The 22,273-nt window shown below is 34.0% G+C and overlaps 1 protein-coding gene across 1 annotated transcript; it reads right to left on the bottom strand.

Moving 5' to 3' along the window:
• Window positions 1-55: 55 nt before the first annotated feature.
• LOC122115522 (eukaryotic translation initiation factor 2 subunit 3, X-linked-like) lies at window positions 56-22,055 on the bottom strand. Its single transcript, XM_042689017.1, has 12 exons — window positions 21,983-22,055; window positions 21,406-21,469; window positions 19,956-20,083; window positions 19,750-19,871; window positions 17,215-17,309; window positions 13,887-14,045; window positions 12,482-12,616; window positions 11,131-11,225; window positions 10,482-10,626; window positions 8,562-8,731; window positions 5,698-5,870; window positions 56-119 (listed from the first exon to the last, which is right to left on the bottom strand). The coding sequence occupies exons 1-12, from the start codon at window positions 22,049-22,051 to the stop codon at window positions 56-58; spliced, it is 1,419 nt and encodes a 472-aa protein (XP_042544951.1). The 5' UTR covers window positions 22,052-22,055.
• Window positions 22,056-22,273: the final 218 nt, after the last annotated feature.

The following is a 22,273-nucleotide window of genomic DNA, read 5'->3' as shown; positions in this document are numbered from 1 at the left end:
AGTGTTGATAAAGAAATTCTGGCAACATGCAAATATATTCTTTAAATGTGATTCTTCACTCATCATCTACTGTTGGATTGATGGTGACTCCTCTTCTTATTTGGCCCCAACCAATTAAACTGCAAAAAAATTTGAGAAGTCATTAATTTTATGTCTATATCAGCAATATTCCCTTGTTATGATGAAACTGGTTTGATACACATAATTCTAAATTAAAACACACTTGTGTTCTATAAAGGAAAGCACACTTTGGTGTAACTAACATACACACACAAAACAAAACAAAAAACAACTATCCCATGCAAAAAACTAACAAAACCTCTAGGATTGAAGAAAAAAATAGAACTATTGACTCCATTAATAATAAACAAAGACACAAAAGTAAAAGAGGCTTTCTGAACAGATAGAAGGTATATGAGGATGGAGGACTAATAAAAGGGTAAATGAGACTCAATATAATAAATGTCATTTATTTTCATCTATGAAAAACACAACAAAACCTGTTAAAAAACCAGTTTAACAGGTAAAGGAGGAGGTGGTGAACACTGGGACAGGGAAGTGAATTTGATGGAATGCACTATATATATGGATATCTCACAATGAGATTTTAAAAATACAATTAACATATGCTAAGGAAAAGAAGTCCATATTAAGAAAGACAGCCTCTTCAGTAAATGGTGCTGGCAAAAATTGGTAACTACTTGTAGAAAACTAAAGCTAGATCCTTATATATCACCCTGCACCAGAATCAACTCCAAATGGATCAAAGACCTCAGAGTCAAAGCAGACACTCTGAAAACATTACAATGGAATAGGAGAAACCCTAGGTCTCCTTGGCGCAGGCCGAAATGTTCTGAATAGAGACTCGGAAACACAACAAATCAAAGGAAGGTTGGACAAATGGGATTGCATGAAGTTGCAGAGCTTCTGCATGGCAAAAGGACAAAGCTAGCAAGATCAATAGAAAGCCCACGGATTGAGAGAAGATCTTCACTAGCCATACAACGGACAAGGGTCTCATACCTAAAATATACCTGGAACTCAAAAAATTAAATCCCCCAACAACAAATCCAACAACAAATCCTCAAAGAAACAACTGCCCAATAAATAAGTGGGCTAAAGACTTAAACAGAAACTCTTCTGAAGAAGAAAGAAGGATGGCCAATAGATACATGAAGAAATGCTCAACCCTCCCTAGCCATAAAAGAAATGCAAATCAAAACAACATTGAGATACCACCTCACCCCAGTTAGAATGGCAAAAATCAAGAACTCTAATAACAACAAATACTGGAGGGGATGTGGACAGAAGGGAACCTTACTGCATTGTTGGTGGGAGTGTAAACTTGTTCAACCACTTTGGAAAGTAGTATGGAGGTTCCTCAAAAGACTCCACATAGAGCTCCCCTATGACCCAGCAATCCCATTTTGGGCATTTACCCAAATTACAAACAAGACCACACTAAAGCTACCAGCACAACTATGTTTATCGCAGCATTATTTACCATAGCTAAGATATGGAACCAACCCAGATGCCCCTCAGTAGATGAATGGATCAAGAAAATGTGGTATATATACACAATGGAATTCTATGCCTCCATCAGAAAGAATGACATTGCCCCATTTGTTAGGAAATGGAAAGGCTTGGAAAAAATTATATTAAGTGACTAAGTCAAGCCCAAAGAAACATAGGTTCCATGATTTCCCTTATTTGCAGTGTCTAGTATATGTATGAGTCAAAGGTCAGATAAGGTGATGTTAGGAAAATGAACCCTAAGTTTTGTATTTAAATGTTTTTTTCTTTCATGCATTTGTTTCTAACGCATTTATAAGATTATTTCTTTGTTGCTTTGTATGTCTCTCCCCCACAGTATAACCACTGCTTTCACTGTATTTGATGTTGGTATAATTTATGGAGGGGAAGGGGAAAAACAAGTCGTTTAAATAAGGATACAGGTGGACCCATTGCAACAATGAGAAGTACAAGTTGTCATGTCGAAAACGAACTTTACAACTTTGGTGGGGGGAGGATTGGATGGGGGGTGGGGAGACTGGGAAGGGATGGGAAGGGTAAACAAAGGAGGAGGCTACAATGCTTGATAAGAAATGTACTCATTATCTTGCCATGTAAGTATTTTCACAATAAAAAAAAAGAAAACAGAATTAGAAAAAAAAAAAAAAAGAAGTCCATATTATATCCTTAAGTTCCTGCAGCTTTCTAGATGGTTTCTGACTAGCATAAATAAGAAAAGCAAATAGGCTCAGGTTGTGGTATTGAACCACTTGTCTAGTTAGTGAAAAGTACTGGGTCTGATCCTCACTAGCCTGAAAACAAACACAAACAAGCAAAAAATATCAAACTATTGTTGCCATAGCTTAAATACTCATTAAGCACCTAAAACAATAATCCTATAAAGTCCTAAAATGTCCACTTAAGAAATGTTAGTCCACAAAACACTCTACTCTACCTCAGACAAGAAAGTACTCATTGCCTTACTCATGTAACGATAATGCCCCTGTATACATCTTTACAATAAAATTACAAAAACACTAGCTTAAAAAAATCGGGAAACTCCTCTGTGAACAATATAGTGTTTCCCTAACTTGACACTTCACTTAGAATAATTTCAAGATGCAAATAAACACCAGAAGATCATTACTATCCACAAGGAAATTATTCTTTTTCTCTTGATTTAGAGATTAAGGCAGTGCTAGTAATAATCTCACAAACAAACAAAAACAATCCTCCAATACTACAAACTATAAAGTAGGAAAAGTCAGTAACTGGTAGACTTGAACTTTCAGGATGTTGTTGCTCCTAAAAAAATAAGCAACCAAAACAACAGGAAATAACCAAAAGGAAGTTCTGTATATATAAAATAGGTATATATAGTAACATACATATGTATATAATAAGTATAATATAAATAGTAACAAGTCAAATACTCAAGTGAGAAAAAGAAACACTGGAAAGGGTAAGAAATTTTGTAACATTGTGCTTACTTTCTTCAAGAAATTCCTAAATACAGAGTGCCATGAAATGGAGGTCTCTTTTAATGAAAGAATTGAAACATTTAAAAATTTTGGATAAAAAGGTGTGACAAAGAACTTGTCTTAAGACATTTCACAGAAACTCTGGCATAGTTTATCACACTGGAGGCATCTGATAGCATTTTGATGGCTACAAAGATGATAGCCTCAAGTTACTTTATGGTCCAGATTCTGGGTTTTATGATTAGGAACACACTTACATATACACACCAATTAAAAAAATAAAAAAGAGCAAATGTATAAAGGGAAATTGAAAAAAAAACAAACAACAGAGCACACACAACTAGAAAAATGTTCTACTTTTATTCTTTGCTTGATTACTAAAGGTACTGCTCTCCATAAGACTGCAATGATCAAGGGTGGCAGTCAGTATTTCAGATATACTAAAAAATAGAGAAACAATGTTCAACTTCTCTACCTGTAAAAGAAATGCAAATCAAAACAGCATTGAGATTCCACCTCACTCCAATTAGAATGGCTATAATCAAGAAATCTAATAACAACAGTTGCTAGAGGAGATGTGGCCAAAAGGGAACATTACTCCATTGTTGGTGGGAATATAAACTTGTTCAACCGCTTTGGAAAACAGTGTGGTAGTTCCTCAAAAGACTCCACATAGAGCTGCCCTGGGACCCTAGCAATCCCACTTTTAAGGCCTTTACCCAAACAATCAAACAAGGCCATACTAAAGCTACCAGCACAACCATGTTTATCACAACATTATTTACTATATGGAATGAATCCTCAGTATGAATGGATCAAGAAATGTGATATGTATGTATAACACACACACACACACACACAGACAATGGAATTCTGTGCTTCCATCAGAAAGAATGACACTGCTTCCATTTGTTAGGAAATGAAAAGACTTGGAAAAAATTTTATTAAGGAAGTAAGCCAAACTCAAAGAAACACAGGTCACATGGTTTCCCTTATCTGCAATAACTAATACATGTCTAGGACAAGTAGAAGAGGTCAAAAGCTTGAACATATGACCAGATAACCTGATGTTAATAAAAATAAACCCCAAGGCAGGGAAATAAGAGGTTTTATCTTTGTTGCTGTTCTTAATATACTTATAATGTACTATGTGATTATGTGATTTTTTTTGTATGTTTTTCCCCATGGAACAACCTATTTCACTTGTATTTGATTCTGGTGCCCTGCATCTTGTATATCCATTTTTCTAATTTGGGAAGGGAAAGGGATATAACAAAATGCTGAAATAAGGATATAGGATGACCCATTATAACAATGAGACAGTATGTTAAGAATGAACTTTACAAGTTTGTGGTGAGGGGGGGAGGAGGGAAGTGTTGGGAAGGAAAGGGATGGTAGGGGAAAATATAAAGGAGAGTGTAATAATGACTGATAGGAAATGGACTCATTACCTTGCTCATGTTACTGTAACCCCTCTGTATAGTATCTTTTACAATAAAAAATATTTAAAAATAACTGAGAAACATAGCCCTTTCAAATGAACTATAGAATAAGCTTCCTCCTGGAAGTTTATTACTTCAGGAGCCTCAGATCACTTGACAGGAAGTTTAAAAACATTATCAAAAGTATGCTCATAATATATATAGGCAATCTATAAGCAATATATAACACATAAGCAATATATGGCATATATTAATGTATAAGCAATACACACTAAGTGAACAAAGCTTACATGAAATGTCAATTCTAAATATAAACAAGAGATAAAAACATAATCACAGAACTGAAACAGGAACAACTGGTAAATTTGAAAACGAGTCATATGTATTTCTCAAAGTAGCAAAATATAAAGTATATAATCCCTAAAGAATTTCCACCAAGCAATCCAATGTATGTAGCAGCTACTTACGGAGAAGAAACTGAGAATGGGTAGAGTACTTATCGGAATGAATTATGTCCCAAACCTCTCAAATACTGATATGGATATATGAACAAGAACAAATACAAAACCCCCACCGAATCTTAAGTATAAAAACACCAACACTGACAACATTTTATTACTGTCCAAGTTTACAGAAAAAGAGAAACACTTGGAAGCCTGAAAGGAACTATATAAAATAAGTCCTTAAAGATAGTATCCTTTCTTGCCAGGAGAAACCAGAGGGCAATAAAATAAAAATTTTATATTTGTGCTGAAACAAAATGCAAAAATAACACAGGTAGTTCAATATTTTAGATGTCATTAAAAAATGAAGGAAGGAGAGCCAGGTGCCAATGGTCCATGCCTATAATCTTAGCTTGTGGTTGGAAGGAAGCCTAGGCAAGAGAAGCCTAGGCAATAAGAAGACCTTATTTCCAATTAACTAGCAAAAAGGCAAAAATCTGACCTGAGGCTCAAGTGGTGGTAGAGGATTTACCTTGAATACAAAATGTCAGTAGTATTTATTGCCTAGATCATCGTACATAGCTGAATCACAGAAAGAACTGTATTATTTGGGGATGATGGTTACGTAGCAATGTGAACAGACTTACAACCACTGAACTATTTAAGAAAAAAAGAGTTAATTGTACGTAAGGAAATATATCTGAATCAGAACTATGAATTCAAGGATAAGTATTTGTTGCATTATCAGGGAGAACTAAATCTCACATGAAAATATGCTCTCTTCCCAAAATTAAGCAGTGGCAAAAGTGATATGCTTACCGCCAGTGTTTCTCAACTCTTCGGCTAAGGGCAATTTTTTCTCCCACTTCTGTGCACACAGGATTTGTGAGAACTATTTTACCCAAATCAGCCTTAACTGCACTAACTCTACCTCCTGTAGAGAGGGATCCAATGTTAACCATAAGCACTTCATTCTTGGACAGTTTATGTACCTATGGAAATAAAAAAATAATCAAAAGGTTTTCCAAATTTACCAAATACTGGATGGAAAATATATAGCTAAAGAAAACTGAATTTCCAAACAATTCCATTACAATAAGGTTTAAGATATACATAAAGGGGGCTGGGAAAGTGGCTCAGTGATACAGTGCTTGCCTTGCATGCATGAGGCCCTGGGTTCGATTCCTCAGTAACACACAAGCAAAAAGAAAAAAAGCTGGAAGTGGTGCTGTGGCTCAAGTGGTAGAGTGCTAGCCTTGGGCTGAAGAGCTGAGAGACAGCACCCAGGCCCAGAGTTCAGGCCCCACGACCAGACCCCCCCCCCAAAAAAAAGATATACATAAATTGTGCTGTTATCTATTAGACTCTTCTTATAGCATTCAGTTTAAATTTACTTAAATTTACAACAGATCTACATTTGAAATGTGATTTGTTTTGTTTTTTGTTGGTCATGGATCTTGAACTCTGGGCCTGGGCACTGTCTCTCAGCTTTTCAGCTCAAGGCTAGTGCTCTACCACTTGAGCCACAGCACCACTTCTGGTTTTCTGGTGGTTTATTGGAGATAAGTCTCACAGCCTTTCCTCCCAGGCTAGCTTTGAACCTCGATCCTCAAATCTCAGCTTCCTGAGTAGCTAGGATTACAGTCATGAGCCACGGACACCCTGCTTTTTTTTTTTGTTGTTTCTTTTGTATGTTCTTTCCCCTATGGTATAACCCCTGTTGTTACTGTATTTGATTCTGGTGCCTGTATCTTCTAAATACATTTTTCTAATTTGGGGAAGGAAAGGGAAACAATAAAATGCTGAAACATGGCCAACAAGGTTGACTCATTGAGACTTACAAGACAGGGAGTAGGTTTGGGGGGGTGGTGTGGGAATAGAGTAGGGGAAAATAAAGGGAGTAACAATGCTTGATAGGAAAAGTACTCATGTAACAGTTAAAAAAATCTAAAAAAAATGCTACTTACTAAGCACAGCACTGATCAAAAACTTCTAAAATTCTTTTTTTTATTGTGAAAATATTGTACAGAGGAGTTACAATTACATGGGCAAGATAATGAGTACATTTCTTATCAAGCATTGTAGCCTCCTCCTTTGTTTCCCCTTCCCAGCCCATCCCCTCCCTTCCCCTTCCCCCCCCCCCCCCCCCCCCCCCCCCCCCCCCCCCCCCCCCCGCACAAAAGCTGTAAAGTTGGTTTTTGACATAACGACTTGTACATCTCATTGTTGCAATGGGTCCACCTGTATTAAAATTCTTAAGTGATACTGAAAAAGGTTCACAAAATTTCTTGAAATCCAAAATTTCATATAACCCAAACTACTTAAAACTTTACAAACGTCTGAAAAACTGTTCTATCTTGAAGTTAGTTGTGTGATATTAGCTGATATTCATTTTTGTGTTGCTGTAAAAATGTTCCAAATTTTATTTAATTTCATGTTCTACTTATGGTTCTATTAATGGTTACTTTAGTAAGTCCAACCCCTGCCAATGATATCAAAAGGACCTATACATTTAGCTAGATTGATATTCTTATTCCAAATTTAAGAGAATATGTTAGTTATTCTCATAACTTTGTTTACATAACAGGTTAAGTAATGGTTTTCGTTATTGTTTTCAAGGTCTTCAAGTATAGCTAGAAGTCAGTTAAGGAATAATGAGGATATTGTAGTTCTGTGTCAGAGAACACACTAAGGCCCTAAGCTCATTCTTTACCAAAAAATTCAGAACATCAGGCATCAGTAGTTCACACCTGTAAATTTAACTACTTTGGAGGCTGAGATCTGTAGACTGTAAGAGAAAACTGTGAGGCTCTCATTTCCAATTAACCAAAACAGAACTGTGGCTCAAGCGTAAATGCTATCTCAGGAATGGCACCAGGTTCTAAGTTCAAGCTCCAGAACCAGAACAAAAAAAGAAAAACTGTAAGAAAATAAAAACACCATGTTTTATACACATGATTTTATAGCCGTGTTATTGCTTTCTCATAATCATAACCTGGTCTTTATACATGTAAAATGATGTCACAAATTTATGTAAACTTTCTACTGTTTTTTTTTTTGTCGGTTGTGGGGCTTGAATTCTGGGCCTGGGCGTTGTCCCTGTGCTCTTTAGCTCATGGCCAGCACTCTACCCCTTGAGCTACAATGCCACTTCTGGTTTTTCAGTGTTTTATTGGAGATAAAAGAGGCTCACAGACTTTCCTGCCTGGGCTGGCTTTGAACTGTGATCCTCAAATCTCAGCTTCCTGAGTAGCTAGGATTACGGCATGAGCTACCAGCACGGGCTGCTTTCTACTACTATTATGAGGATATATTCATTCTAAAATTCATACATGACAGAAAGATTTTTGTTTAGATGCTGATTATGAGGTTTTAACTCAAGGCTTTATTCCTGAGCTTTTTACTCAAGGCTAGCACTCCATAATTTGAGCTAAAGCTCCACTTCTGGCTTTTTTACATAGTTAATTGAAGGTAAAGGTCTCACTTTTCCAAGGATGGCTCTGAACTACAACACTCATAACAGGCTCCAAAGAAGCTAGGATTACAGGTATGAATCACAAGTACCTGGCCTCAATGTTCATTTTTTACCTATTATCTTTTAACTATAAAATAATTAAATAAAAAAACTGGTCATAACATCACGTTTATCTTTATTTAAACAGGATTATAAAAAAAGTACTTACCTTTGCTGCTTTTTTGTCCCCTTCTGTACGTACACCTAGGAGCCGTCTCAGTAGGAAGTAGGAAATTTCCAATTCTGTAAATATTTCAGGTAATGCTCCAACTGCACCAAGTACTTGTCCTACCATTCTGTCAGCTCTGCACAAAGTTGGATCAATTTTTGTTCCAACTCCTAATATAAAAGACAAGCATATTTCCACATATTTCTTTTTTTTCTTATGCCTATCCTATGGCTTCAACTTAGGTCCTGAGAGCTTTTCTTTGTTTACTTAAAGCCTGTATTCTAGCACTTGAACATAACTCCACTTTTGGTGATAAATTGGAGACAAGAGTCTCAGATACTTTACTTCCCTAGGTAGGCTGGCTTTGAACTATGATCCTCCAGATCTCAACCTCCTGAGTAGATGGATTACAAACTATATTTTATTTCTTTAAATATCTAACTAAAGACGTTGTCTAACCAGGAGAGCATATATTATATATACTAACAACTATATCTTGCTTAAACAATGAAAAAGCAACATAATCAAATCCTTTATAAACTCCTTACATTTATATAAACATTACAGAAAACTTAGAAATAAGTTTGATGAAAATGTAAGAACAAAGCTTCTCTAAAGAAACCAATCATACGAGGCTAAAAGTTTAATTTCACTTAATAAATTATTTACAATTAAAACTAATAACCTCTATACATTACATCCTAACAAAATATTTCAAAATTAAGACTGAGAAGATAGTTTATAATAATTTACAAAACTAAAAATAGTAATTTCTAACTTTATTTGGCCTATGTGTGAGAGTAATTATACATTATTTTGCTTGTATGGATGTTTGCTGTATATTTTGGTAACAGCTATATTTTAAAATTCTAGAAGTAAAATGAGTCCTCTGGGAAAATAATGGTGTCAAAAGAAGAAATAATGCACTAAAAATTTCCTCAGTTTGGGCTGGGCACCAACAATTTTGCTAGCTACATAAGAGGCAAAAATCTAAGTTGAAAACCAGCCCAAAGAGAAAAGTCTATCTTATCTCCAATTAACCACCAAAGCCAGAAGTGGAGCTATGGTTCAAGTGCTTAAGTGGTAGAGTTCTAGCATCAAGTACAAAGATCAGGGACAATTCCCAGACCCTCAGACAGGAAAACAATATCAACAACAACAACAAGTTTAACAAAAAAAAAAAGGAAGGAAAATATATATTCACAAAGCTCAACTCTTAAACTAACTCTTACATAGATTATTTCAAAAAGTACTACAGTAAGACACAATATGAATTATTAAAACCCATAAAAAATATTACATTTACAAGGAGTTTTTATATACTCAATACCTAAATTTCTGGCAAGAAAACTGGTGGTCAAAACACTTAACTACAACATGGAGCAGCAAAGACATACATACTCCATTTCATCCTAGGTTTTCTTTTATAATTCAAAGGTAAAGAAATGGAAAAAGGAAACTCATAAAAAGAAAAAAACAAAACAAAACAAAAATATCCTGAAAAATTCAAGTTATCCATAAAATGGAAATCATACTGTAAGCTCCAATAGATTTCCACTTTATATAATACCTCTTTCTCCCTGAATAACTCCACAGCAATGCATGTAACTTGCAATATATTTAACCCTGTAAAAATCTACTTAACAAAAACTGTAGATAAGAATGTAGTGAAACATTCAAAATCTAAGTCATTTTTATTGTTTAAGTTATCCTCTACATAAAAGCAAAAATATGATTTAGGAATGCACTGTTTTATAAACATTTATCATGTATTCTAAAGTCAACAAGATATGACTGTCCATCCTGCTCTTTGATGCTGTTATCTCTGTATTTAATGGTATCTATAGTATCTAATTATACTCTACAGAAAAATAAGATAAAAGTCAACATTAAAGTTTTAGTAGTGAGTAAAATCCTTACCAATAAGACCTCCTGGAGCAGCATACTGAAGGTCATTGTGTTCTGCAAAAAGTGATACTATTTTGGAGAAGATAGGTTTACACATAAGTTTTCCTTTACCATCTTTGGAAACAATACCAGGTCTAACTTCTATCTCCTGGCCCACCTGAAACACAAAGTAAATAACTATTATTTAGATTACTTAAATTATTTAAATTACTTAAACAGGTAGAACAGTAAACTAAGAAGCATCCTTTTATTTGCAGGACTAATTTAAACATTAATTAAAAAAATGAAAATAAAAACAATTTAAAATCCACAAACTATATTCACTTAAGTATCATCAACAAAACCTATCGGTTAATTTAAAAGTTCAAAATTCAAAAAAAAAATTTTTTTTTTTTGGTCCGGTCTTGGGGCCTGAACTCTGGGTCTGGGCGCTGTCCCTCAGCTCTTGAGCTCAAGGCTAGCGTCCTACCACTTGAGCCACAGCGCCACTTCTGGCTTTTTTCTTTTTGCTTATGTGGTGCTGGGGAATCGAACCCAGGGCCTCAGGCATGCAAAGCAAGCGCTCTACCACTAAGCCACCTTTCCAGCCCTCTCCCCAATTTATATTTTAGATTGAACATTCATTTCATATAAAACAAAATAAGCATTTACAATTGTTTACCTTCAAAAGTCCTTTTAAAATACTACCACCAGCCACACCCCCTTTAAGGTCATTAACTTCACAGCCAGGTTTGTTAACATCAAAAGACCTAATAACTGGGTGAAAGAGAATAGTTTATTGTTCGAGCGAACTATAAATATACTAATCTTGCTTTATTTACAGTTTTATCATGAGTAACTTTGACCAAGTATAGTCAATAAGTGAAAGTGTTCAGTGAATGAATGAATCTAAACAAATTTTAAGACCCTCCTCAAAAATTATAGTCATGCATGAATTATGCACCTCATTTGAGGGAGAAGGTATCTTACAATACCACGTTTTATGTTGTGTTGAATGACTATGTGAACTACTGAGTATTTTTCTGCAATTATTTTTCATTGAAAAAGATTTTTTTACTGAAACTATTATCTAGTTTCGCTTAGAGGGTTTAGTCACTGGATTTGCTACCCTATTTTGTATGCATTTTTTATTGTGATATAAAGGTGATATACAGAAGGGCTATAGTTTCATGTAATGAGTACATTTCATTTTGGACAACATCATCCCTTCCTTCACTTTCTCCAATATTTCCCTCCCATACCCACCCACAAGTTGCATGGTTCATTTTCAATGTAGTATCCACTGAGTACCACTGCTGCATTTGTTCATCCTTTGTCTCTCAATTTCTTTACCTTCATATGCCCTTACAAAGACAGATAAACGAATAAGACAAAATGTTTTTTGTTTTCTTTTGTTTCCATCTCCTGGAGTTCATTTTGATAAAAATATTATTTTATATGCTCAGATGCACATAGGTATTATGCCTATGTTGTTCTTTCCTAAGGAAATCCTCCTTTGGTTTCATTGTGTGTGAATCCCTAGATACCTGTATAATTTACCATGCCCAAGATACTGTATCATTCATAAGGATTTGGAAATACTTGGAAAAATTACATTAAATGAAATGAACCAGACACAGCGAAACATAGGTTTCATGGATTTCCTCATCTGTGATATCTAAAATGTACCTATAAATCTGCTATTTTTAGTTTGTTAAAATTTTATCCCCCAAAGCAAATAATGCACAAAAAGCAAGGTAAAAGTTAATGTGCCTAATTTAAATGATCAAGTGAAAATTGTACATATACTGAAAAGCAGCATGTCTTTATTAGAAGTGGAACAGCAGAAATAATATATCAAACATCCACAGTATGCTACTGAACACTATGCAAATTTAGCTTCATGGTTTTTTCTCCATAGACAGTGTCCTTATAACTGTGTAAGCAGGGACACCAAAGGGTTTCTATAATAAAGAGAAAACAATAATACAGAAAGACCAAGTCAACAATGGACCGATAAGTAAAGGTCTTACCAATAAGCCGAGGTTCTGAGGTAAAGTCTCTTGTAGGCACTGGAATTTTCTTAACAATATACTCACAGACAACTTCAATGTTGAATTTCAGTTGAGCAGAAATTGGAATAACAGGAGCGCCTTCAGCTACTGTACCTACATAACGAAATCAGACAGAACAAAATTTCTCAGTTTAGCCTATCTGTTTATAGTACATAGCTATCTAAACATTCCATACATTTCAAAGAACATGAGAATGGAAAGAATCATTTTGTTTAGGAAATAATCAGTATTAGTTTTGCATAAAAAAAAGAAAAGATTCTAGCCTAGTGCAGATAGCTTGTGGCTTAAAGTTGAGCATCACAATTCAAAGCCAGCCTAGGCAGGAACGTCTGTGAGACTCTTATCTCCAATTAACCAAAAAGCCAGAAGAGGAGCTTTAGCCCAAGTTGCTAGCCATAGTAACAACAGTGGTAGACCACTAGCTTTTGGCAACACAAGCTCAGGGACAGTGCCCAGATTACACCCCAGGATGTGTGTATATACACACACAGAAGTAAGATTCTGTCCACTAAAAAGAAACTGCTCATTAGTACAGGTAATAAGCCAATCTTGATTTCAAGATTATATAAACAACATTAGCAAGAAACTTTGATAAAGAAAACTATACAAATTATGTAATTTATTTCCACAATATTGTCAAGATAAAGTTAAAGGTTCTTTGCTTATAGAAGACTACTTGCTTGAATTTTGCTATTAGTTACAAGTCAAAATACTTTATAAATGAAATACACCATACATTATGAAATTTATAAAAATAACTTTTATTTACCTCTTAATGGCTCAAAGGAATCTTTTGTTGTTTGTGAGGGTTTTTTTTTAACTGTATTTAAGTTTTTTTTATTTCTTAATACTGGGGATTAAATTCAAAGACACTACACATGCTAGGTAAGCTCTCTGCCACTAAATTATATCCCAGCTCAAAAAGAAACTTTTCTAACATACAAGGTCAAAAAGAAAGTGAAAATAAAATAGTTAGAAAGAAAATGCACCAAGCCTTTTTCTAAATGAAATCAATGGTGCTTCAAAAAGAAAAGGTACACTATTAAGAGAAAGGAAATCATTGTCAGGTCATACCCACTGAAAATTAAAACAGCATGAAACCAACCAACATCCTTCCAATCATTGTGCATCAATGACAAAGACTTTTCTTAATTTTGCTGGTTGTTTTTCCTAGAACTTCATTTCCAGCTAAAATGTGCATTTAGTATATCTAATTCAGAACATATTTCAATTTATATCAGAATATTACAGCAATAAGGTGACAGGTAGTATGTAAAGAGAGCTTACTGTACTATCTATTACATGAAGGTATCTAGATTTTAAGCATAGTTAAGCAATTAAAGAAAATATGATAGCTTCTTACCTTTTACAAATGCAAGGATCTGTTCATACTGTTCTTTAGCCTGACTTTCTTTTACCAAATCAATTTTATTTTGCAGAATTAAAATATGTTTAAGTTTCATAATTTCTATGGCAGCCAAGTGTTCAGAAGTTTGAGGCTGAGGACAAGATTCATTTCCAGCTAGATTGATGATTAAAAAAATTAAATGAGTAACCTTGAGACCTAATGAAAAAGACTTGTGGCATGCTAATTCTTTTTTTAAAAAAGATTTTTAAACATTTTATTATAAAGGGGTTTTATTGTACATAGGGATAAAATTGACATAAGTCAGGTAATAAGTACATTTCCTTTGAACAATGTCATCTTCTTCATTCTTTCCTGGTTTCCCCCCTCAAGACTTCTCTCCCCTGCCAAATTGTAAAGTTCATTTCCAACACAGTGTCTAGTAAGTTTCAATGCTGTTTTGGTTCATCCTATGTCCCACCATTTCTGTGTTTCCCCTTCTCCTTTTCAAGTCAGATAAACTGATATATAAGACAAAGGGTTACAGAAGTCAAAAAAAGTTAGAAATGAAATGAACCAAAGAAAGAAGGAAAGAAGAAGGAGGAGGAGGAGGAAGAGGAAGAAGAGAAAAAGAGCCACAAACAGTATAATTAAAAAAAAAACCTCTTGCTTCCATTTTTTTGGACTTCATTTCTTTGTTGTTGTTGTTGGTTGTGGGACTTGAACTCTGGACTGGGGTGCTGTCCCTGAGCTCTCCAGCTCTAGGCAAGCATTCTACCCCATGAGCCACAGAACCACTTCTGATTTTCTAGTAGTTTATTGGAGATAAGAGTCTCACAGCCTTGCCTGCCTGAACTGGCCTTGAACCCCAATCCTCAGATTTCAGCCTCCTGGGTAACTAGGATTACAGGTGTGAGCCACTGACACCTGGCTTTGGAGTTCATTTCTGTAAGCATCATTTTATATGATCATATGCACATAGTAATGAGCTCTTACGAATGCTAATTCTCATGCTATCTTGAAAAATGTTTTACTATGTCTTTTTCAAACTTTTAGCCTAATTTATTTCAATCTTCCTCATCTTTTAGTCCCCATTCCTAGATGTAAATCCTATCCTAGACTGTTTGTCTTATCAAGTTTTATCCACACCTTTTTTCAAGTGTCACAAATTCCTCTATTTTTATTTAGTTTCAGAGACATTTTGATTCTAAGAAAACATTCTAGCTAAAAGAAGAGGTACACAATGCAATTCTATGTCTCCATCAGAAAGACTGACACTGCCCCATTTGTTAGGAAATGGAGACTTGGAAAAAATATTAAGTGAAGTAAGCCAGGCCCAAAGAAACATAGGCCCCATGGTTTCCCTTATATGCAAAGTCTGAGACAAGTAGAAATGGTCAGGTAAGTTGATGTTAGGTGAAATGAACCCCAAGATAAATATTCAAATATTTTTCTTTCATGCAATTGTTTCTAACATATTTATAAGATGATTTCTTTGTTGCTTTGTATGTCCCTCCCCCACGGTTTAACACCTGCTTTTACTGTATTTGATGTTGGTATAATTTGTGGAGGGGAAGAAAAAAAACAAATTGTTTAAATAGGGATACAGGTGGATGCATTGCAACAGTGAGATGTACAAGTCCTTATGTTGAAAAACGAACTTTACAACTTTGGCTGGGGTTGGGGGATGATATGGGGGAGATGGGAATGGATAGGAAGGTGAAACAAAGGAGGAGGCAACAATGCTTGATAAGAAATATACTCATTATCTTGCCCATCTAATTGTAACTTTGCTGTATGGTATTTTCACAATAAAAATAAAAATAAAAAAATAAATAAATAAAATAAAAACGAACAGGTTATTTATAAATGAAAATAACTAAGGAAGATAAAAACTAAGGAAGTTATTGTTAAGGCAATAAACATCTACACAGCTAAGGGAAAAGCTGACAGGAGGAAAAACCAAGAACCAAGCGAGCGTTTCAAATAAAAGAAGTTTCAACACCTTTGCTGGCATATTTACTCTATATACAGAAACTTGAAGAGATCTAATCCAGATAGCAGAATTCCTTCATCACAGAAAATCATTATTTATAGTTTTCAGAACTTCCTTATATATCTAAAAGTTGCAAAATTGGCAAAATAGGAAACATCTTAGAAGTTACCTCACAATGCAATGTAGAGAAATACATTCTGTTTTAAACCTGGAAGATTATTACCCAACTTGTGATGTTTATTTAACTGGTACTCTTCTAGAAAAGTGTAAACTTACCAATTTATACATTTTTCCAAAATGGGACCCTGTTTGAAGCTGTTTTAGGCCAAGAGCTGACTATATCAGACTTTACATTACTATACCAAATATAGGTTAGCCATGCCAGAAAGACAAATCATGTGATTTACTGTGAAGGTTTGTCATCATGTAATAATCAATCATATAAATAACCAATTACATAACTACATTGACAACTCAACTGAAAACTACTTATTTATTCAAAGTTAACTATATTGACAGCTCAACTGAAAACTACTTATTTATTCATTCTAAGTTAACTATATTGACAATTCAACTGAAAACACTTATTTACTCATTCTAAGTTTAATATCTTTTCATGTGTTCTATGACTCCTGACACCATTTTTCAAATTTTTGAGAGTCAGATGCTGATGTCCATGTTTTTAACTCTAAGAAAGCTGAGATTTGAGCATCCTAATTTGGAGTCAGCTTAGGCAAACAGCCCATCAGACTCTTCGATAAACCATCAAAAAGCCAAAGGTGAGCATGTGGCTCAAGTTGTACAAAAGTCAAACAAGAGTGCAAGGCCCTATGCTGGCATTAAAAAAAATTGAGTGGTTTGGGGAATTCCATGAACTTCTAGTTCTTCTCACAAAGTAATAGCTCCCAGCAATAAAAATTTCTCCACAGTTCACACAGAAAGCATATCATTAACTTTGAAAACAATTCAATCTTTTTGACTTGATTATGATTAAGGTTAGAATTTAAATAATATGTCAATTTGAGGCAGAAAGTAAATAGCATATACATTCAAGACAATTAAGCACTCAGATACTTTCATATAAACATCCTAGATAGAATGGACAGAGTATCTAGAATTATAAATCAAGAAAAATTTACCACAAACTTAAAATTTCTATAGCATGTTACTAGACAAATGCTCATAAAATATGTCTCTAGTTCATCATGTTTAATGTTTTGTAATAGTTGATGTGAGCATTGTTTAAAAAAATTCCATTAGTGTCATTCTAATTTCTTTAATGACTCTGGATTCACCTTTAACACTTCTCAATAGAAAATAATTTGTCCAACCCAATTCTGATGTTTTTACCTATCAGAAGAAGTGCGGCATCCATCACTGCTGCACCATTCAGCATTGTAGCCATCAAAATATCATGGCCAGGACAGTCAACGAAGGAGACATGTCTAACAAAGGAGAAAAAACAGCCAATATTTCAATATTCAAATCATTTACCTTTATGATTTTATATTACTTTGAAATGAACTTTACCAAATAAATTTAGTCACTAAAACCTTGACATATTCAGAGATTAATAGATTAAAAATATAGATTATTACTACTAGCAAAGCTAGCTATGTGAAGATGTTTCAAATACTAAATTCTAATAAGCCTTGGAAAACTCATAAATCCTATTAAATAAGATAGATGCTTTATTCCAAAGTAACAATGAAAATAACACTAACTCAAAGGTTAAAAACCTAATGGGTCAGGCACTCTTTCACTTATGGAGAGATAGTAGATATGTGTGTGTGTGTATATATATATATATATATATATGTAATATATATATATATCGACATATAAACACATATATAAAATATACACACATATGCCATGTGATTACAAAAAATTAATTACACATATTTTTTTAATTTTCAGAAATTAATTTTGATCTTTTTAATTTTCAGCAATCAAATTTAGTTTCATGTATAAAGCAGTTATTTTAAAATCTAATAAAAATTAAAAGTAATAATTTTCTTTTGTGAACACGTGTCTCACAAAGATCTAGTACTAAAGATAATATAAAGATATCTCCCTATAGTTTCTTCAAAAATTTTATCATCTGTGTTAATACTCAAATTATTTTGAGTACTCATGGTTACATCTTGCTATTTATTTATGAAAAACAGATTCCAGGATCTAGGCATTTCTGGAAGATTATTAAGTCTGAAATTACATAAATCTCTTATCAAAAACAGGGTGTTAGATTAATAAACTACACACATCACCTCATATACATTAATTTCTAATTATAATACCTAATACACTATTACATAAATAGGTGTTATTCTGTACTATTTAAGAAATAAAAAGATAAAGTATTTTCTTAACTGAAAATTTCTTGACTTAATATCTGAATAATTGGGATATTGAACACGTATCAAGACACAATGTTGAAAACGAACTTTACAACTTGTGGGGGGGAGGGAGGGAAAGAGGAGTGGGGGAAATCAGGAGGGAAGGTACGTAGGAAGAAAACTAAGGAGGAGGTAACAATGCTTGATAGGAAGTGTACTCATTACCTTACTCATGTAACTGTAACCCCTCTGTATACTACTTCTACAATAAAAAAGGTATTAAAAATGTAAGACAATGTGTTAAAAATCTGAGTAAACAGTATAAAGTATGTATGAACTTAGGATATACATATATATATAGGTAAAGCTATAATTAAAATTATTTAGTTCCTTTTTTTTTGCTTATGAGCACTATTTGAAAAAAATCCACTAAATTTTGTGAAGTATCAATGTTTTTACATTTTCCTAAACACTGTATTTAAAATTTCATGTTTATACATTCACTACTAGTATAAAAAATACAGTTAGCCTGTGTTGGTCCTGTATCTTACAACGCTGATAAACTTAAGAACTTTGTCTCTGGCATTAATGATTTATATCTACAATCCTAGCAACTCAGAAGGTTAAGATCTGAGGTGCAACCATTTAAAACTAGACCCAGACAGACAAATCCTAATCTCCAATTAATAAGCAAAAAGTAACAAGCAGAAGTACAGTTCCAATGAAAGTGATGCCATGACTGAAAATGAGGCAAAAGTGTAAGATACTCAGTTTAAGGGCAAGCAGTAGTACCAAGAAGAAGAAAATTAAAAGGATCTACAAAAATGAAAGGTAACACTGTATGTACAAAGATTTATAACTTCTGGTATAAGATGCTTCAAGATACTTCTTGAGGCATACCTCTCTAAAACTTTTCGTATATTGTTTTATTTTTGCTCTTCAAAGTATTTTTCATGGCAAAAAAATGTGATAAGCAGATTTTAAATTCGTTTTGGAAAAAATATGATAGTAACATACTGAATTTGCTAAACCTCTAGTATTTGAAAAACTACAGTCATTATAACAGAATGACAACACTAAAATAAAACTACTTGGCATGTTAAGAGATACTACAATTTATAGAAGTTCGTCATAATTTAAACTTTCCATGATGAGTCTAACACCTAAACACATCACTTTGGACATCAGTGTCTTCTTATGATGAACATAAGCAGGCATGCAATTATTTTTTACAAAGCTGATATAAAATTACATAAAATTAAGGTTTGCACTTTTCATACTGAACAAAAAAAATAGAAATAAAACCTGGACAAACTATCAGTTCCAATGATTTCATTCTTCTGATGTACTACTGCCTTAGAAAAGTTGCAACATGTGTATTTGAACCATATTTAAACAAATTATTTTCAAACTATATTTGTTATAGACAACAAAAACATCTTCTCTTTTAGTCAGATTTTGGAAGCTGTAATTGCTTAACAGGTCCATTAATTATTGCAAGTGAAGGTAGAAAATAAATGTATTTATTTGGTTCAAAAATAATTACCTTACTAGTTTGAAGTATCCTTTGGTCCCTGGAATGTCTGTAGGAAACTCATCAGGGGTACTACTTCCACAAGATCTGTAACATTCTGGTCGAGGACAAGTTGGGTCATCAAGTTTATAAATCTGAAAGTTTCAAAAAAATTGCTGAAGTTTTCACTTACATTTTCAAGAAGTAAATGCTTTCTACTTCCACAGTATTCTAAATACCTTGGCATTAGCATATCCAAGCTTGATGGTGATATTCCTTTCCAGTTCATTTTTGAACCTGACAGTGTGAACACCAGAAATAGCTTTTACAACTGTGGATTTCCCATGAGCAACATGTCCAATTGTTCCTATAAAAAAATCAAAATAATATTCATTCAATTAAACCAATATTACAATTATAAAAGCTAAAACTACAAACAAAAAAAATCAGCATAAATTTTATTTTTCCTCCAATATCCTATTTTCTTTTTTTTTTTTTTTTTTTTAATTTAATTTTATTTTATTTGTGAACATACTGTACAGAGGAGTTACAGTTACATGGGCAGGATAATGTGTACATTTCTTACCAAGCATTGCAGCCTCCTCCTTTGTTTATCCTTCACATCCCTTCAAATAACATTTTAAACATAGATGAAGAAAACTTCATATAATTTAAAACACTGTCTAAAAACAATAATAAAAGGAATTCAAGCTTCAATTCTAAAGATTCCCATAAACATTTAATGAAAGCTACAAAACTTTCTAGTATTTGTAAAATGCTACAATGTCGCAATAGCAGACCTAACAATCTGTTACCAAAAATATTTAATCCGGGAAACTCAGAAAAAAATATTAACGATATCAATAAGGGTGTTAGGAATGGGATATTTGTCTTAAGACTTTTAAGTAAGTGTGAGTCTAGTTTGTTCTACCGTTTGTATGGATGGTAATGCAAAGGTTTTACTCAAGTCACTATAATTTATCTTTTAAAATAATGACAACTTAAAAGAAAAAAAAAGATATCTAACAAAACCCAATTTAGTCCTGGAAAGGGTGACACAAAAGGAAGGTAAGGTCCATGCCAGCCTGGGCTACATACACCCCGCCCAAATTTAATATTGAAAAGAGGAGCCAGGTGCTGGTGGTTCTCACCTGTAATCTTAATTAACTTGGAAGGCTGAGATTTGAGGATTAAAGTTCAAAACTAGGCAAGGCAGAAATGTCTGTAAGACTCTTATCTCCAATAAATTTCCCCCAAAAGCTGGACATATAGAGCTGTGGCTCAAGTGGTAGAGCATGAGCCTTGAGAAAAAAAAAAAGCTCATGGTCAGTGCACAGGCCTAAGACCAGCACACCACACACACAGAAGAAAGGAAGAAAAAAAAGAGCTACTTATCAAGTATAACTTTTCAAAACATTGCTCTTTTAATAATATTGCAGCAGGTATTTTCATTCCTCTTTAAACTTCTATAACTGCAAAGCAAACACTGACATTTTAGGTATCTGTATCTTTCTTCATGTACTTGATTTTTCTTTTGGTACTGAGTGACATTCTCAATTCTCGTCCTACAATATAGGATGAGGCCATTAAATATCTTTCTATAAGCCAGTAAATCAAAATTAGAATTCCCTTGGAACAATCAACTCACAATGAGAGAGCTTGATAATTCTTTAGATACTTAATTCTTACCTATATTAATTGTGGCTTGTCTGCTGATAACTTCCTGTGAAAGTGGAGTCAACTTGGTAACATCCTGCAATGGAACATTTCACTTTAAACCGTATCTGAGGTACAAATCCAGCTTTCGTTTGACTTACGTTTGCTACAATATTTCGCTCCTGGTTTTCTAGAAACTGCAGTTTCAATGAATTTTGGGCCAGAAACACTAAGTAGCTTTTCATATTCCCAATAATGGCAATTCTAAATTCCATTAACTATAAAACAAACGTAAATTTTGTATCAAAAAAACTAGTAATTTTCCATACCATGAAGGTTCAAAGCTTAATAATGTTAGATATATGGTGCCTTTCTAGGCATTCAGAGGTGAAAACTAACCACATAGAAAACTCAACGAGTCATAAATAAGCTGGAGATCAAACAATCCGTTCCCAGAGGTATCGAAGTATTACCGTTTCACAAGTGAGGCCTAGAGTGCCTGTCTGTAAGGCTCCCTTGTCATTTATTTCCTGGCAGCCAAGAAAAGGCTCAACCCAAAGCCTTCTCTATGGTCAAGTTCTCTTTGAAATGTTCTAAGTCAAATCCTCACCAAAGTGGCGAGATCTTGCCGTGAAAGCTGCGGTTGCCCCAGCGTAACCACGGCTTCCGAACCCTCCATCTTGTGCCGAGAGACAAAAAAGTACTTCCGGCCGCAGTCTGACAGGCCCCCTTGAACGGGGCGGGGCAAGTGGAGGTGGGAAGGCCGACTTAGATCCAAGCCTGGAGAAAAAAAAAAAAGACAAATATATCACTAACCCCATTTTATGGACCTGTTATCTACTCTTTTCTTAATTGTACTTGGGAAGAGGGTTACTAAAAAACATTATACAGTATTTAAGAG

The sequence above is a fragment of the Dipodomys spectabilis genome, unplaced genomic scaffold (genome assembly GCF_019054845.1).
Source record: "Dipodomys spectabilis isolate Male_0828 unplaced genomic scaffold, ASM1905484v1 ptg000120l, whole genome shotgun sequence".
NCBI classification, from domain to species: Eukaryota; Metazoa; Chordata; class Mammalia; order Rodentia; family Heteromyidae; genus Dipodomys; species Dipodomys spectabilis.
The sequence above is the reverse complement of the archived record's forward strand: the minus strand, read 5'-3'. Positions and strand labels throughout refer to the sequence as shown.

Coding starts and splice junctions, on each gene's coding strand:
- LOC122115522 (XM_042689017.1), bottom strand. CDS start 22,051: ATGGAGGGTTCGGAAGCCGTGGTTACGCTGGGGCAACCGCAGCTTTCA. Junction 8,732..10,481: donor TGCTCCAGGAGGTCTTATTG/GTAAGGATTTTA, acceptor CTTTTATATTAG/GAGTTGGAACAAAAATTGAT. Junction 120..5,697: donor AGAGTTGAGAAACACTGGCG/GTAAGCATATCA, acceptor ATTTTTTTGCAG/TTTAATTGGTTGGGGCCAAA.